This window comes from Gorilla gorilla, chromosome 3 (assembly GCF_029281585.2).
Source record: "Gorilla gorilla gorilla isolate KB3781 chromosome 3, NHGRI_mGorGor1-v2.1_pri, whole genome shotgun sequence".
NCBI classification, from domain to species: Eukaryota; Metazoa; Chordata; class Mammalia; order Primates; family Hominidae; genus Gorilla; species Gorilla gorilla.
This window is the reverse complement of record NC_073227.2, coordinates 24,185,049-24,202,445: the sequence shown is the minus strand read 5'-3', so window position 1 is coordinate 24,202,445 and position 17,397 is coordinate 24,185,049. Positions and strand designations below refer to the sequence as shown.

The 17,397-nt window shown below is 44.2% G+C and overlaps 1 protein-coding gene across 20 annotated transcripts in view; it reads left to right on the top strand.

Moving 5' to 3' along the window:
- Positions 1 to 17,397, top strand: part of PROM1 (prominin 1) — a 151,802-nt gene that overhangs the window by 131,606 nt on the left and 2,799 nt on the right. For 9 of the 20 annotated variants that reach the window (XM_055385696.2, XM_031010328.3, XM_063705216.1 and 6 more), the window contains 8 exons: positions 726 to 779; positions 2,406 to 2,486; positions 2,615 to 2,683; positions 4,131 to 4,223; positions 7,955 to 8,070; positions 8,598 to 8,621; positions 9,034 to 9,102; positions 17,358 to 17,397. In XM_055385696.2, coding sequence (XP_055241671.2) covers positions 726 to 779; positions 2,406 to 2,486; positions 2,615 to 2,683; positions 4,131 to 4,223; positions 7,955 to 8,070; positions 8,598 to 8,621; positions 9,034 to 9,102; positions 17,358 to 17,373 — 522 coding nt within the window. In that variant the 3' untranslated portion in view covers positions 17,374 to 17,397. The remainder of the gene's footprint in view (positions 1 to 725; positions 780 to 2,405; positions 2,487 to 2,614; positions 2,684 to 4,130; positions 4,224 to 7,954; positions 8,071 to 8,597; positions 8,622 to 9,033; positions 9,103 to 17,357) is intronic. The other 11 variants (XM_055385708.2, XM_055385706.2, XM_055385711.2 and 8 more) reach the window with 2 other exon arrangements.

The window sequence follows — 17,397 nt, the reverse complement described above, 5'->3', positions numbered from 1 at the left end:
GGGACTATGGCAGATAAAACCTAAAGTGTTTACTCTGGTCTTTTACAGATAAAGTTTGTCAACCTCCAGTCTAAACCATTCAGGTTAACCACTCTTGCGGGGCAGGCTCTGCTTTAAATAATGCCTTCCACTTTGATCAAACCTAATTCAAAGGGATTTCTTGGATGCCTCGCATGTGATTTGCTGTTCTTCACAGCTTTAGGATATGTATCCAATGTTTTCTTCAGGTTTTCTTACACCAGAGGCATAGAAAGTACACATTGTTGGCCAGGCACGGTGGCTCACGCCTATAATCCCAGCACTTTGGGAGGCCCAGGCAGGTGGATCACCAGGTCAGGAGATCGAGACCATCTTGGCTAACACGGTGAAACCCCGTCTCTACTAAAAATACAAAAAATTAGCCGGGCGTGGTGGCGGACGCCTGTAGTCCCAGCTACTCAGGAGGCTGAGGCAGGAGAATGGCATGAACCCAGGAAGCGGAGCTTGCAGTGAGCCGAGATCGTGCCACTGCACTCCAGCCTGGTGACAGAGCTAGACTCCATCTCAAAAAAAAAAAAAAAAAGAAAGTACACATTGTTAATTGTGTTGGTTATTTTTTCTAGAATGAAACCATTACGGTGTAAAGACAGATTTGATGGCTATCTTGTGGGAAGGGAGGACACAAGGTATGTGATCTTGCTGCTTCATGTAATAATTTTGGAAATATTATCTATGTTTCTTGCCAGAGCACTCTATACCAAAGTGTCAAGATACTTCAACGCACAGGGAATGGATTGTTGGTAAGGGTTTACTTTGTTTTCTGTCATGGGGTTTTGTTATAAAATACCACACAAAGAATGCTAGAAATGTGGATTTTTGTAGGTACTTTAAGTTAAAAAAAAAAAGCCTCAGTTATCTACCTATTTTAAATAGCAAATTGGGCTTTCCTGCTATTTCCTTTCTACAAGTACTTCTCTAAGTGCAGACCTCATCTTAGCAGGCTATTAGATACATAGGTGAAATCTATGTTTTGATGTGTAGGATGCAAGCTTAGAAGGTACATTGGTCCCTTTCACAGAGATAATGCTGCCTAACACACAATCCCAAACCTCAGTGCCTTCTAAGTATAAATGTTCATTTTCCCTGCTGGTTTGACAACAGGCTTCTCTACACATCTTCCCATTGAGAGACCCAGCCTGAAGGAGCAGCTCCTGTCTGGGGCACCTCATGTCCTCATAGTGGAGGACAGGAGTTCAGGGGATGAGTGGAGGCACAGGTTGTCCTTTAAGCTCAGAATGGGCACCCTGCCCCTTCACCAGCGTTCCATTGGCCAAAGCAAGTCACAGGGTCACACCCATCGTCGTCTGGCTGGGGAAGTATACTCCACGCTCTGGGAAGCCATCCAAGGAGCATATCAATAATCCTGAACAGCTAATGCAATCTACCTACCACAGGGGCCATGTGTGGGCTGCAAGCATTCCCTCAGCAGACACAGAGCTGCAAGGCTGGGTTGTATTCATCTTGTATCCACAGTACCAATGGGCAACTCAGAAGATATTTTTTCATTGAACGGAATAGTCTGTACATGAGAGGTTTTGGGTATCAGCCCCACAGGATAAAACTAAATGTTCCTCCTTCCACTTTTCTCAGTGAGACCAACATCATGGCTCAGCTCCTTTGAAGCTGTTTAGATTTACTCTGCTCCAGGACCCTCGCTATGCCTCTGATCACATTTGCCATTTCACAGGTGTGTGTCTCAAGCCAGGGGAACCTGGAAACACACCAGTGACTACGTGCAGGTGCTTTGCTACCTCTGTGAACAGGGCGAGGGTGTGCAGTGGTGCAAGGCCTTTCATGAGGGGCCCAGCAAAGGGGGTTAGTTGAGGGCAGAAACTGGCCATTGACTCAGTCGCCAGGCTCTGTGCCCTGAGGTCCCTGGGCAGAAAAGGCCCCATTTCCAATTTGCACCAAGCTGCCATGTGGGTTGGCAGAGGACTCGTCTTTGCTTGTGTTGTGGTGCAAAGACTATGGGTTTTGCAGTGAAAAAAAAAAAAGTTCGGTGCAAATCCCAGCATTGTCGTATGTTTCCCCAGCATGGTGACCTTGAAGAGGATGAACTGCCTCATTTGTGAAGGGAACCTAACAAACAGTACCTTCCTTCCTGCCTCTTTGTGAATTTCCAGCAAGTCCAGCAAGGCCATTCCTATCAAGGACTAGCCCAGTGTCTGGGCTAGAGTAAATGCTCACTTTCAGCTCATCTCCTTCCCTGCCCTCAGGGGGCTGGGTGGGTTCTGTCTTCCTCTTAACTAGCAGGTCCAGGTCATGGTGTTGCAGAGCTGAGTTACAGCACTTGAATCAATATGCAAATTGTCTAATTAAAACTTTCTATGACTTGATACCCTGATAACTGTGGCTGTGTCTTTCAGGAGAGAGTAACTAGGATTCTAGCTTCTCTGGATTTTGCTCAGAACTTCATCACAAACAATACTTCCTCTGTTATTATTGAGGTGAGCCTTCTTTTTTAAAGTAAGCATGTCCATAAGTGGGCACTTGAATGTTACAGATTAAATATTTATAATGTTTAAGTATGCTGTCATCATTTTAATGCTTCTACTCATCTTTTGTTTCTTTCCAGGAAACTAAGAAGTATGGGAGAACAATAATAGGATATTTTGAACATTATCTGCAGTGGATCGAGTTCTCTGTAAGTAGTTTATCTTTTATGAATGTTAAGGGGGGTCAAGTTTCAGGATAGCCATTTTCTAGGGTAAAATCTGGAAGAAATAAAATTAAATTTCCCATAATTTGGTAGGAAGTAAGTGAAAGGACATTGATGTGCAGGACCAAGACTTCTGGGGCTTCCCACCAGGTCAGAGGATAGCCACCTCCTGGTCCCCTTTGCTCACCTTTGCCATATGCAGTTCTTCCATTTGCTTCCCACCCCCTTTTTCAGGTAACAAAGGGGCCAGGTAACAAATTTGAACTAAAACACTATGCTGGGCACGAGAACTTTTTAATTCTCTCAGAGTCCTGTAGGTTGGGTCTCACTGTTCCAAAACAAATGAGGAAACTGAAAACCAAGGCTCAGAGAGAATAAGGATCTTGCTTTAAAATATATACAATTGTCCCTCAGTATCCGTGGGTTATTTGTTCCGGAGTCCCGTGCAGATACCAAAATCCTTGGGTGCTCAAGTCCCTTATATAAAAGATATAGTTATTTGCACATAACCTATGCACATCCTCCTGTGTGCTTTAAATCTCTTTAGATTACTTATAATACCTAATACAATGTACATGCTATGTAAATAGTTGGTATACTGTATTTAAAAAAGTCTGTACATGTTCAGTAAAGATGCAACTATCCATTGTTTTCTGAATATGTTTTAATCTATGATTGGTTGAATCCATGGATGCAGAATTCAGGGATATGGAGGGCTGACTGTAACTGTATGTGCAGAACTCATCCATGCACATCAGCTGTCAGTTCCATGTCTTAGAGCAGCAGTCCCCAACCTTTTTGGCACCAGGGACTGGTTTAGTGGAAGGCAGTTTTTCCACAGGCCGAGGGTGGAGGTAGTTTCAGGATGATTCAAGGGTATTACATTTATAGTGCACTTTATTTCTATTATTAATACATTGTAATATATAATGAAATAATTATGCAACTCACCATAGTGTAGAATCAGTGGGAGACCTGTGCTTGTTTTCCTGCAACTAGATGGTCCTATCTGGGAGTAATGGGAGACAGTGACAGATCATCAGGCATTAGATTCTCATAAGGAGCACAATTGAGATTCCTCGCATGTGCAGTTCCACAATAGGGTTCATGCTCCTATGAGAATCTAGTGCTGCTGCTGCTCCGACAGGAGGCGGAGCTCAGGCAGTAACATAAGAGATGAGGAGCAGCTGTAAATACAGGTGAAGCTTTGCTTGCTCACCCGCCACTCACCTCCTGCTGTGGAGCCCAGTTCCTAACAGGCCGTGGACCGGTACTAGCTGGTATCCATCTGTGACCCGGGAGTTGGGGATCCCTGTCTTAGAGGACATGGAGATCCTTTTTGTGACACCAAGTCAAAAGTAAATGGCACGTCTCATTCCCGTGGGTTTTTGTGGATGCGGCTCAAAGTTTCCCTGTGTTTCCACCCCCCTAGATCAGTGAGAAAGTGGCATCGTGCAAACCTGTGGCCACCGCTCTAGATACTGCTGTTGATGTCTTTCTGTGTAGCTACATTATCGACCCCCTGGTAAGATTTCATCTTTCAAAAGAAGACACAATGAATCCATCATCTTTGGTTGTTTTTCTGGATTATGATATACATTATAATATTTGTTTTCTGCTTGAGAGAATCCAAAACCTAAAATGTAATATTTTGATCAGTGTATTAAGATGCTAATAGACTAGAAAAGTCAAAGTTCTGGGCGGTTATCTTCTTTCCTCACTAGGATTATATTTATGAGTCAGGAGACCTGCAGGGAGAAAACTCCTATTAGTTCAGAATAATCAGAAAGACAGTCACGGGTGTGCAGATTTCTCATCTTCAAAAGAATACTCAGTACAACTACATATACAACCCCAAAGTTGCACCAAATTTCATTTGTCATTAAAAAGCCCTTAGAAATGTGACTATTGGAATGGTAAGTTCCAGTTAATCAGGCTTAATCCTCAGCTCTGTTCCCTCCTCAACAGATGCTGACTCTCTGTGAGTGGATCCTCTCCCTCTGCTGAAAGCACCTCAGTGGCTTCCCATTGCTATCTAAAGATCAGGATTCCTCATAACCCATACTAGGCTCTGCATGGCTGAGCCTCCCCATTCCAGATGTCACTGTGTGCTCTCTGCCTGCCCGCCTTTCTTTCTGTGCTCCAGACATACTCATCTTCTTTCACTTCATCAAGTAAATCTCGATTTCCCCACCTTAGGGCCCATGCACATGCCGTTTCTTCTGCCTGGACTGGAGATGGGCACACGCCACCTTTCTCTTTCTCTCTCCTCTTCCGCTTCCCACCTACCCACTCCCCACTTTAAGACCTAACTCCTCCAGGTCTGGTAACACAATGGTGGAGAACATGAACTCTGAATGAAAATTCCACTTCTACATTTTCAGAACTCTGTGACTTTGAAAAATTCCTGAAATTTTCTGAGTTCCTCGCCTACATGGGCTGTTTTGATGATTCAATGAGAGGTCACATGTGAAGCCCTTCACGCTGTTGGAACATCAGCACTCAATGAATATTCACTACTATTGTTGTTCCGCCTTCAGGTCTTAGCTCAAACATGTCTTTTTTCCAGGAAGCCTTTTCTGATCCCCAAAACTAGGCTGAGCTCCGTTTTCCTCATTCCTGTAGAACTCTATGCTTTTCCTTTAGAGATGTTATTGCTGTTTCAGTTACATATTTATATGTTTCTTTGATTAAGACCTGTCTCTCCAGCACACTCTAGACTCTCCACTCCATGAGTCACCAGTGCATTCAAGGCTGTGTCCCTGTTGTCTGGCATAATACCTGGCACAGAGTATCACTGATGCATTGTCAGGTAGCTCTCTGTCACAGTTCATCCCTATTGCCCTGTCTGTCCACCTCCCTCGTTCACTTGTCCATCTGTCTGCTGGAGGGTCTTTCATGCCTGAGTGAAAAGGATTCTGCCTCCGACCCAACCATGCAGACCCTAGGCCCTGCTTCCTGGATGCTTACTTCTTCTTGCAACTACTTTTCTTGTCCTGTGCTTGGTGGCCCCTGCCGCCAGCTTTGGCTGAAGCCTTCATTAGGGGAGTCCAGAGCCAACCTGCTTGATTCTGAATTGACGTCTCTCTATGTCCAGCCTCCACCACCCACCACATTCAGTCGAACCACATAGCCACCAGATGCCTTTCCACAGATCACCAGGGACAGAGGGGAGGCCTAGAGGCTGCTCAGGAAGATCATAGGCTGGAGCTGTGTAGCAGAGGGTTTACATCGTAAGGAAGAGCTCTGGGCATCCATTTAGTCAATAAGATAGACTGTGGGCTAGCTAACATGTTTATTTTGTATCTCAATTGTCCCCAAAAGGATTGAGGCAGCTTCCAGAAAAAAGATAAGGTTGTTATAAAGTTATAAAGCTTCTCAAGACAAGGTTGAAAACAGAAATCTAACAGAACATAGAGGGAAGGGGGAACAAATTGACTGGAAGTTAGGAGCCAAGAGGTGGTGCCACCTCTGTAATTCTGAACTCAGCCAGGAGCAAAGCAGAAATGCAGGGTCAAGCTGTGAGGGTGAAGCAGGTGTTATTTCCAAGTGGCATTTGGCCTCGTGGTGGGCTGGGGAGAGTCGTTCTAGTGTTACTGACAGCATTATCCTAAGGCAGGGATATTGTCAGACTCGAACTTACGTAGGAAGTTGGCAGGTTGTAGATTTACATAGCAGGCCAAGTGTAGGATGCTGGCCAGAGTGGCATTCAGCCCGTGACATCTATACATTGTGTGTTTGTCGTGATTGGTCCATAAGGTTACATCATTTGGAATATCACCTTGCAGATGTGAGTGGTATAGACTGTGTCACCACTGAGGACAAATGTCCCCTTGAAGGAAGAACCACTTCCAGACTCTTGCTTTGTGGGAATAAGGGTTCATTGTTAAGAGATGGAACTTTAGAATTTTCAAGAAAGGATGTAAATCCAGGTTTACATGTGAAATCTGACTTTAAAATGTTGGCAACTATTTAAAAAAGGATACTTTAACATGCTCTTTAGACAAAACATGGTCATCTACCTTCTATATACCTTCAAGATTGGTTAAATTAAACGTGGAACATTGATTGAGACCCTAGCATGCAGTAAGCGTTGTTTCTAACTTCTTGACACAGTAATGTTATGGAATGAAGATGCAAGCATCTCAGCTGCTCAGATGCAGAACAAAGCCAGAAGGGTTAATTTGTCATCTTTTTTTTTTTTTTCTTTTTTTTGAGATGGAGTCTCGTTCTGTTGCCCAGGCTGGAGTGCGGTGGTGCGATCTCGGTTCACTGCAACCTCTGCCTCCTGGGTTCACCTGATTCTCCTGCCTCAGCCTCCCGAGTAGCTGGGATTACAGGCACACACCACCATGCCTGGCTAATTTTTTGTCTATTTTTAGTAGAGACGGGGTTTCACTATGTTGGCCAGAATGGTCTCGATCTCCTAACCTCGTGATCCGCCTGCCTCGGCCTCCCAAAGTGCTGAGATTACAGGAATGAGCCACCACACCTGGCTAATTTGTCATCTTAATAACAAACAACTCAGCCGGGCGCGGTGGCTCACGCCTGTAATCTCAGCACTTCGGGAGGCCGAGGTGGGCAGATAATGAGTTCAGGGGATCGAGACCATCCTGGCTAACCCGGTGAAACCCCGTCTCTACTAAAAATACAAAAAATTAGCTAGGCATGGTGGCGGACGCCTGTAGCCCCAGCTACTCAGGAGGCTGAGGCAGGAGAATGCATGAACCCAGGAGGCGGAGCTTGCAGTGAGCCGAGATCGCACCACTGCACTCTAGCCTGGGGGACAGAGTGAGATTCTGTCTAAAATAATAAATAAATAAATAAATAAATAAATAAATAAATAAATAACAACTCATAAGAGGGACTGAAACTCAAACCTGCTGGCCATCCATGCTCTGATTACTGGATGGTCGGGCAACAAAGGGAATCTGTTTGGGGTGGTTAGAAGTTGGGTTGGAGTGGCCTAGATTCGCATCCTGGCTTTACCACTTGCTGTTTCTGCTCCTCGTTTGTAAAATAAACATAATAATAGGATCTACTCAAGGTTTTTAGAAAGATGAAATGAATCCTAACAATGTGCATAGCACTTCACACAGTGCCTGGTCCACATGACATTCTCAAATTGTTTTAAAGAACAAAATGACAACTCATTTTTAAAAATTCCAAAAAAAAAAAAAAAAAATTCCCCCGAACAACTGTTTTTCCCATTTCTTATCTTCAAACATTTAATTCTTCTGATTTTTTTTTTCCTAGAATTTGTTTTGGTTTGGCATAGGAAAAGCTACTGTATTTTTACTTCCGGCTCTAATTTTTGCGGTAAAACTGGCTAAGTACTATCGTCGAATGGATTCGGAGGATGTGTATGATGAGTAAGTATAAGGGCTTCCACAGATGTGGGGGTCATTTTCTAGGTGGTGCTGTCTTCAAAGAGTTGCTAAAGATGAGTTCTGATGAGGTTAAAGTTGATTTCTTTTTTTTTTTTTTTTTTTTTTTTTAGTAGTAGTTGGGTCACTTCTGTTCAGGTGAATTTTTTTTTTTCTTGGTACTGATTTTTCTATACTTGTTTTAACTACTTTTTTCCTCTTGCTTAATCCTCTCAGCTTCCCTAACCAGCCTTTTTATTTCTTGTTTGCAGTTCCTCTCTCTCGGGGACCTGGCATTTCACTTTATGATAACTGTTTTTACACTTTCCATTTTGGCTCTGTAGTCTGCCCCTCATTCTGTGTCTGGTGAATGTGTATGCCTCATTTTTCACTTCACTCATCTTTCAACATGGGTCTTTCCTGAATTTGCACTGTCAGTATCCGTGTTAGAGTAAATATTTGGGGGATGTAGTTGCTGAGCTTTCATAATAATTAAAAAAATTAATTTTATCTCCCTTTTTTGTATTTTATAGTGTTGAAACTATACCCATGAAAAAGTAAGCCTTTTTAAAAAAACTATATTCCTAGATGGGATGGGGGAGGTTGATATTATTATGTAATGGGCTTTAAAAATTAAGTTATTAACATCTTAAAATTATGTAGAAACAGGAGATCTGTCCAGGCAAAAATAAATTGCAGTGGTCTTAAAAAGAGGGTTGGCACATAGAAGGTGCTCAAGAAATACTTGATTAATTAATGAAATTTTATATGTTAAGTTTATTCATCTATAAAGTAGTCATTTGGTCTTTGAAGTTTAAAAGGAGCAAAATGTCAATTACTCGTTTGTCTTTTTTTTAAACAAATTGTTACATACTTTTCATGACCATTACATTGTCTTTGTAATCCATGATGTAAATACTTCATCTTAGAGATAACATGGTGTTTTTGGTGTATTTATTTCTGTTGCAGTATGGAAAATGGTAATAATGGTTATCATAAAGATCATGTATATGGTATTCACAATCCTGTTATGACAAGGTAAAGCAAAGTCTGGAAGTGCATGCCCGCCCTGTGATAAACTGTCTCATCTCCTATAGATCAGCACTGAATTTTCTGCATGCTGCTGATGCCTTCACTTCTCTCTGTATGATACTTTATCAATGCTAGTCTCCAATCATGCTCTACATAGTGTTCCATGATGCTATGAGTTTAAATGTGCAGTCGATTTCTAAACAATGGAATTATTCAGCAACTAAAATTTGGTGTCATCTTAAAATGCTATGTATGGCTGTAGATCATTACAGAATAAATGCATGCATACCTTGCATTTAGAATTTCTCTGCACCAAATAAACTGAGTAGTTACAGTTTTCAAAGCTTTTCCTTCCTTCCTTCTTTCCTTCCTTCCTTCCTTCCTTCCTTCCTTTTTTCCTTCCTTCCAATAAATTAACTGTAACCAACCAGAAAAAGAACCTCAATTATTCCTCCAAAATCTTTATGAATTCTAATCCTTAGAATTAAGGAGCTTCTGTGGTTCTGGATATATCATATGTCAGGTAACTCTGAGCTTTGCTTGCCAGAGGTCAGTCCTCTTCTGAGGCTCTACTAAGAATTCAGACCCACACGTCAGCCAGGGACCTATCTGCTTATAAGAGGTGGAGACATAGTGTGCAGGGCAGCAGGGCAGCAGTGGGCTGTCCTCTTCAGTGGGCGTGATCCTTCCCACACCCATACAGCTGGCCCGCCAGTGCTCCCCCGAGCCCGCTCCCCACAGTGATGTCTCAGATGCAAAAGGGTGAGTCTAACGTTGGTGCATGGGGGAGATCCATCTTAGAAGGCCCACGCTCCACATGGGAGGCATCCAGTTAAAAGTGCCCACATTCAGGGAAGCCCACAGCTTTGGCTTCACACCAGGTATTTATATTTAGAGCCTCCCAGGCCAGAAGCTGCTTACCAGTCAGGCACATCCTTATCTTAAGCAATATTACCTAGTAGCAGTTGATGCTCCACCTTGGTCAGATTTCAAGATGAACAGAACCAGAAAGTCATTAAAATTTGTCCTTTCAAGAGGTAAATGGCTTCCTGAACTTAAAACTTTGAACATTGTAAAAAAATCAGAACTTTTCATTATAATTTTCCATTTAGGTGAAGAGAAGTTATCTGAGTGCAATTTCCAGCTGCTATAATGAAATGCCTTAAACTGGGTAGCTTATAACCATCAGGGTTTATTTCTCACAGTTCTGGAGGCTGGAATACAAGATCAAGTTGCCATCAGATTCGGTGTCCAGTGAAGGACCACTTTCTCATAGGTGGCGTTGTCTTGCCAAATCCTCACATGGCGGAAAGGGCAAGCTGGCTCCTTGGGGTCTATTCTCTAAGGGCGTTAATGAGAGACTAATGAGGGCTTTGCCTTCATGACCTAAAGCGTCACCGTGATTACGACGTCAATGTATGATCAGAGCAGAAATGGTGATGATTAAAAAAATCAAGTTCTTGGCCAGGCGCGGTGGCTCATGCCTGTAATCCCAGCACATTGGGAAGCCAAGGCGGGTGGATCGCGAGGTCAGGAGATCAAGACCATCCTGGCTAACACGGTGAAACCTTGTCTCTACTAAAAATACAAAAAATTAGCCAGGTATGGTGGCACACACCTGTAGTCCCTGCTACTTGGGAGGCTGAGGCAGGAGAATCACTTGAACCCGGGAGGCAGAGGTTGCAGTGAGCTGAGATCATGCCACTGCATTCCAGCCTGGGTGACAGAGGGAGACTCCGTCTCTAAATAAATGAATAAAGTCATGAAATGGCAAATTGACTTCATCTCATCTGATACTTCCAGTATGCAAGGCTTGGTGGCTAGAGTGCTGTGTTGTGACAGAGGTGAAGATCGATTTAAGTATCAATTAGCCAGGTGTGCTCTGGGGAGAGTAGACAGTACGGCTGCCTGCATAATGTCCTGGCCTTCCTTTTTGTGGTATAGCATGCTTGGAGGGTGTCTTATATATATGGACTGAAATTTTCAAGATCAGAGGACAGCTGTTCTCAATTACCTATGTTGCCCTAACATTGGATCTTCTAGGACTGCTTTGAATTTGTAGAATTGCTTCCTGGTGTTTGCCTGTTGGTTGTGAAGGCACTGAAAGTACTCTCTGTTCTAAGAAGAGTCATCCAGGCTGCCTGGAAGATGCTAGAGAGAGAGACGCAAGCCTGGGTGGAGGCTGCCACAGGCAGGCTTTCTGGAAGCAGTGCTCAAACGGAGTTTGGAGTGCAGGATGTTTATGAGGAGCCATGGTTGTGAAAGAAAGGGGGAGAAGTCAAGGTTGGCCTGCCAAAGCCTTGGCCCGACTAGGCAGGAGCTCTGGATCAAGCATGGCCTGTAGGGAGTTGCCCACACTGGGCTAATCATTACAGATTAGCTAAGTCTTTGCAGCCCCTCCTCCCCCAGTCACTGCTCCCAGGGCTGGAGCAGCACTGCCGTAGAGCTGTAGGCTCTGCTGTCAGAGTGGTAGGCTCTGACAGCTGGAGGCTCTCTGCTGACCATGCTGCCCCCAGCTGGAGGCAAGTCATTCCTAAAAGGGAATCTAGAAGGCACAACTCCGCGGCTCCCTGAGAAGCAGATGCACTGGTAGGCCTGGAAGAATGTGCTGCATCCAATAAGTCCTCCTGCAATTGAAAGGGAGGTGTCAGTGTGCAAGTTGACAAGACAGCCTTTGAGATGCCAGGGTCCTCTCAGCACACCAGTACTGCCACAGACCTTTGTCACTTAGGCATGATCATCACAGCCAGCTGGACTCTGGCTAATTCCCAGCTTCAGATCTGAGTGCTGGAAATAGGCAGGCGTCAGCTGTCTTCTGTCTTATGCCACCACATGAGACCTTTCCCACAAAGGAGGGTAGACTTCCAGTTCTAGCATCAATAAGAGAATAACCGAGCACCTATTAGTGCCACAGATGTCCTGCGTGTAGCGTCGGAGACTTAATTCTCTAGGCTCAAGAAGCTTGTCGTAGCTCTCCTTTTTTACTAGTTTTTACCCACATTGCTGGAACAGCATAAGACTTGATAACTCTTGGATTTAACTTGCTGTACAAGAAAAAAGACATGATAATGATGGAAAACAGGAAAATGTTAGAAAACAGCCCTAGTCGGTGTTGAGAAATGCCACTCATCTCACTTGCTAATGAACATTTCATCTTGGGCTGTTAGTGTTGAAATTCAAACTAGATTAAATGCCATTGTTCTATTAAATACATAAATGAAGCTTTAGGATGATTCTATGGTCATTCTGCTTACAACAGACATTGGAAGGACTTGTCTTTGTGAAGGGCCTAGCACTTCATACACCTGTGAAGCCTGGGGCTAGGGATATACTAATGTTGGACGTCATTCCTTAACGGTCCACAGCACATTTGAATTTTTTTCTACTTTCTATATTCTGTGTTCTATAGTAGAGCTCCAAGGGTGGGTTGAAGTGTTTTGTTTCAGTAAGAGAAGAATCCCAAAGACTGAGTGACACCTTATGTGAGTTTCGCTGAAGCATCTTTCATGGTAACAATTAAATCGAGACTTGTTTTCATTCCTGCACACCCACCTCCAGTGGGAACCCTGGCAAGTCTCCTGGATGTTCAGCCCGTCTACAGGCAGTCAGTGAAGAATCATAGTTTTGATTTGGTTTATTTGCAGAAGGTTAGGAAATGACATCCCAGAAACTCTAGGGACATTGGGACACCTTTCTTTTCCACCCAGACCCTCCTAGAGGTCCCAGGGGTCTGAGTTGGAGTGGATTCTAGCTCTGCCTCCATGTGTCATTGTGGAAGTGCTAATGTAATGTCCTTGAGCCTCAGTTTTCTCACTTGTAGAAGGAGGGAATAATAAGAGCTTTGAGGCTGGGTGTGGTGGCTCACGCCTGTAATCCCAGCACTTTGGGAGGCCAAGGCAGGCAAATCACAATGTCAGGAGTTTGAGACCAGCCTGGCCAACATGGTGAAACCTCATCTCTACTAAAAATACAAAAAATTAGCTGGGCGTAGTGGCGGGCACCTGTAATACCAGCTACTTGGGAGGCTGAGGCAGGAGAATCACTTGAACCCGGGAGGCGGAGGTTGCAGTGAGCTGAGATTGCACCACCGCACTCCATCCAGGATGACAGAGTGAGACTCCGTCTCAATAAATAAATAAAAATAAGAGCCTTGTTTGCATAGGGTTGTGAGGGTTCAATGAGGTAACAAGGCAAAACATTCACCCTTTGACCATTGTAAACCCTTATTTAAGGGTTTGTGGTTCACTATAATAACCATAATCTTTTCTTATTACCTTGACATTTCCAATGGAAGGAACCCAAAGGTGATTCAGAAGATAACTAAGTGTGGCTCTAGTCTGTTAGCTGAGCCAGCTCCACTTAGCTTCCATTGATGACACCAGCTGGGCTCTGGATATTAGCCGACACCTCGTGATACCTTCTGTACAAATGAGCCCGAATTGGTGCCTCCTTCACACAGCTTGAGACTGTGATTTCCCCCAATGTTTATCGCCAACAGTTTTCAGGTGTTGCCTGCATTTCAGGACAAAGCTAGGTTTAGGAGGAAAATGATCAGTGCAAAGAGAAGGTGCTTGGCTATTTTAGAAAAGCCTTCTGGCTGATGCGGTGGCTCACGCCTTTAATCCCAGCACTTTGGGAGCCTGAGGATGGAGGATCACTTGAGCCCAGGAGTTCAAAACCAGCCTGGGCAACACAGCAAGACTCTGTGTTTATAAATGAAGAAAAAAATTTATTTAATGTAAGAACGAAAGAAAAGCCTTCTGCAAACCAGGACACTAGTACTTACCAAGTGAGGAGCAGTTTGACAACTAATATTGCTTCATGGAGCGTTTCCCAGGAGAATTCTCTTAAATAAGAACCATGAAGTGGGCTGCTTCTGAGTGGCAAACTCAGTTTCATAAACTAGTTTTTTTTTTTTGGTCTCTTTTTCTTTTATTTCTATTTATTTCTTAAACACACACACACTGTAATTAGTCCATTATACAGTCTGTGGCTGTTTGCTTTTGTTTGAAGGAAAAGTTAATAGACTTTCATATAAACCTACATAAGCCTGGATTTTTTTTTCCAACGATGCTTCTGTCTCCCACAGTCTGCGGAGCAAGTGGAGGCATTTTCATTTCAGGAAATATTGGGTGACTCGTTTCTGAACCTTCTTCCTGGCCTTTCATGGATCACTAGAGGTCACTCGGATTGCGATCTTTCGGCTGCTAGGGAGTTCTTTAGAGAGAGAGAGAGAAAAAGAGAGAGAGAGTGTGTGTGTGTGTCTGTATGTGTGTGTGTAAACTTACTCTTTCTAGCTCTGAGATCAGAGATCAGGAGAGAAAGTTGCTTCCTGTGAGATCACAAAGGCTTGAGAGCAAACAAACACCAGTGTTGGTCCAGCAGCCCTAGGAACCGGGCAGGATGACCACCCTGCCTCATCCTGCGCAGTCCCCACATCGGCCCTCTATGGCTGTCGTCACCGCCCTGTTGTCTGTCTTTTGGAGATAGACTCAGGGACGTGTAGGCCATGCCCAGGTCTCTACAGCTAGCCAGGGCCAAGCTATGATTTGAGCTATTTCTCCTATTCTCCCAAAGGGCAGGTGGGCAAATAAAAGTTCCCAAAACGGGTGGAAAGACCACAGAAAAATTTGATTATTTTTCCCAGTCTTCACTCTGAAGACTATCAAATTGGCAGAAAGGGGAACAAATAAGAGGCAAATGTTGCTAGAAACTCTATCTGAAAAGGAGAGAAATCTGATTTTCATATGAAATTACCCTTTTCAATGTTAGCAAACAATGTGGAGGAAAAACACCATGGGGGCCCAACAAAATATGTCTGTGAACCACCTTCTTGCTAGTTCGGCTGTAGATGGTGTTCATTGTGTATGCTCTGTAGATTCTTTGCTGTTGTTGTTGTTTGAGACACAGATTCCACTCTGTCACACAGGCTGGAATGCAGTGGTGTGATCTCGGCTCACTGCAACCTCCACCTCCTGGGTTCAAGCGATTCTTGTGCTTCAGCCTACTGAGTAGCCGGGATTACAGGCACACACCACCGTGCTCAGCTAATTTTTCTGTTATTAGTAGAGATGGAGTCTCACTATATTGGCCAGGCTGGTCTTGAACTCCTGACCTCAAGTGACCTACCCAAATTGCTAGATTACAGGCATGAGCCACCGCGCTTGGCCAGATTCTTAGATAGAAGTAGGAGGGGTCCGCATGGCTGCACCTCTGCAGCCTAGAGGAGGAAGCAGGTGGATCCCGGGGAATGCTACATAAACAGCAGCTGACCCTCACCTGTGTAGGTTCTGGCTGCATAGGTCTTGTAGAGGGTGCTTGGAGCCCCTTCCCTTGTGTGATGTTTCAGTTTCTTCGGGGGCCAGGACCTTCCTTTTTCTGTGAAGGGGATAGTGCATCATTGACAAACAGAGTCCACCTCCTGGGCCAACTTCTCTCTGTTGTCAGGTTGCCCAGAGCCCTGTTGTGTTGTGTTGATTGAAATCTGGAGGTTTAATCCAGACTGACTCAAAAGTGCTGTCATCAGTGTGTGATGTCTACTCTGGAGACAGGAGAGTCTCAGATGTCATGTATTGGCCCTCTTTATTTTATTACTTTATTGTGTTGGGCACCCAGGAAGTTATCATTCAGAGCCCAAATCCTAATGGCCTGAAGAAATGTATCCTCCAGTTATGGTCTCACCTAAGGCCCTTTGTTTCTCTTCCATCAGGAGCTTCCAGGATTAGTTTTAGTTACTTGCTATAGTTTCATTGTCCCCTCCTAAACTCATGTTGAGATTTAATTGACATTGTGACTATATTAACAGGTGAGACCTTGGACAGGTGGTTAGGTCATGAGAGCTCTGCCTTCATAAATGGATTAATGCCATTATCATGGGAGTGGGCTCCTGATAAAAGGAGGAAGCTCGACCCCATTCCCTGTCTGTCTCTTGCACTCATTTGCCCTTCCATTATGGGATGATGCATCATGAAAGCCCTCACCAGATGCCAGCACCAGGCTCTTGGACTTCGTGGCCTTCAGAACTGTGAAAAACATATTTTTTTCTTTGTAAGTTACCCAGTCTCTGATATTCTGTTATAGCAGCAGAAAACATACTAAGACAGTGCTTAAATTGGCTTGTTTTGCTCATTTCCTGCTTCTGAGGTCTCCAGAGTTCCCTCTCTTCCAGGATAGGATGGATATACTGTCTGGAGGAGAGGCAATGCTAGGCAGGAGAAGAACCAGTGATCCTGTTAGTGTGCCCAGCATCCCTCTGCTCAATAACGCAAATGTAGATGTTCTTTAGAAATGATTGCCAGAGCCTACAGTCCTTCATAATGTTCAGCTCCAGGTCCTGGTGAGGTGGACAGTAACAAGAGATTGAGCCAGCCCCTGCTTGCACCCTTTTCCAGGGGCCCTTTGAGCCCTTTCAATAAAGAGTTTGTTTCTTTACCAAAAGCATAAAGGGTAGTGCAAGAAGAGGCACACAGAACCAAGCATGTGCACTTTCTAAAGTGAGAAACTTTAGAAGGAATGTCTTGCCTGGCAGGTGCCCTGACGTCCTCCGTGCTGTCCTCCCCCAACCTCATGTGTCTGATGCAGCACTGCAGTGAGGCAGGGTGGATCCTGCAGGTTCAGAGGGGTTGTGATCCACCTGAAGTCACAGTCGGGCAGGGTGTGCCAGAGTTGAAACTGCCGACCTTCCAGATGGAGTTCACTAGTCTCCCCCTGGCGTATACCTTTTTGGTTGTCAAGGCCATTATCGCAGAGTCACTTTAGAGGACACTAGGGCTACTGTTGATGGTTCACCCAGAGAGCCACTTAGAGGCCATGTGCACTGCCTGATCTTACACCCAGAAATTTGTAGTTGTAACAAGGTCCCTGCGGAACTTCCATTTGCTTCTGTCTTCTGTCCTAGAAGCAAACTTTAGAAAGACTCTTGTGGTAGACATGTGTACTGCTGTGTTGCCGCTGGTCTAATGTCTTCAACACGTATTCTTAGTGACTCTTAACACTTTTAACCTTAGATTGTGAACATTCACAATTCTTACTTGTCATAGTCTGTTTATCCTCTTTATCTTCTATGCTGTTTTTAAAAGCAATACAAACAGAAGCTAGAGTAACCAGGGTTTTGTCTGACACATTCTTCTTGATAAACTTTATGAGGTGTGGTTTATATTCGTTGTACCTTTAGTCACATGCCTGCTTCTTAGCACAGAGGTGATGAAACCACCCGCAGCTTTGTTGGGGGTATTATATTTCTTTATTTTTTTGTTTTTTAGCCCATCACAGCATTGATAGCTGATGTTGAAACTGCTTGAG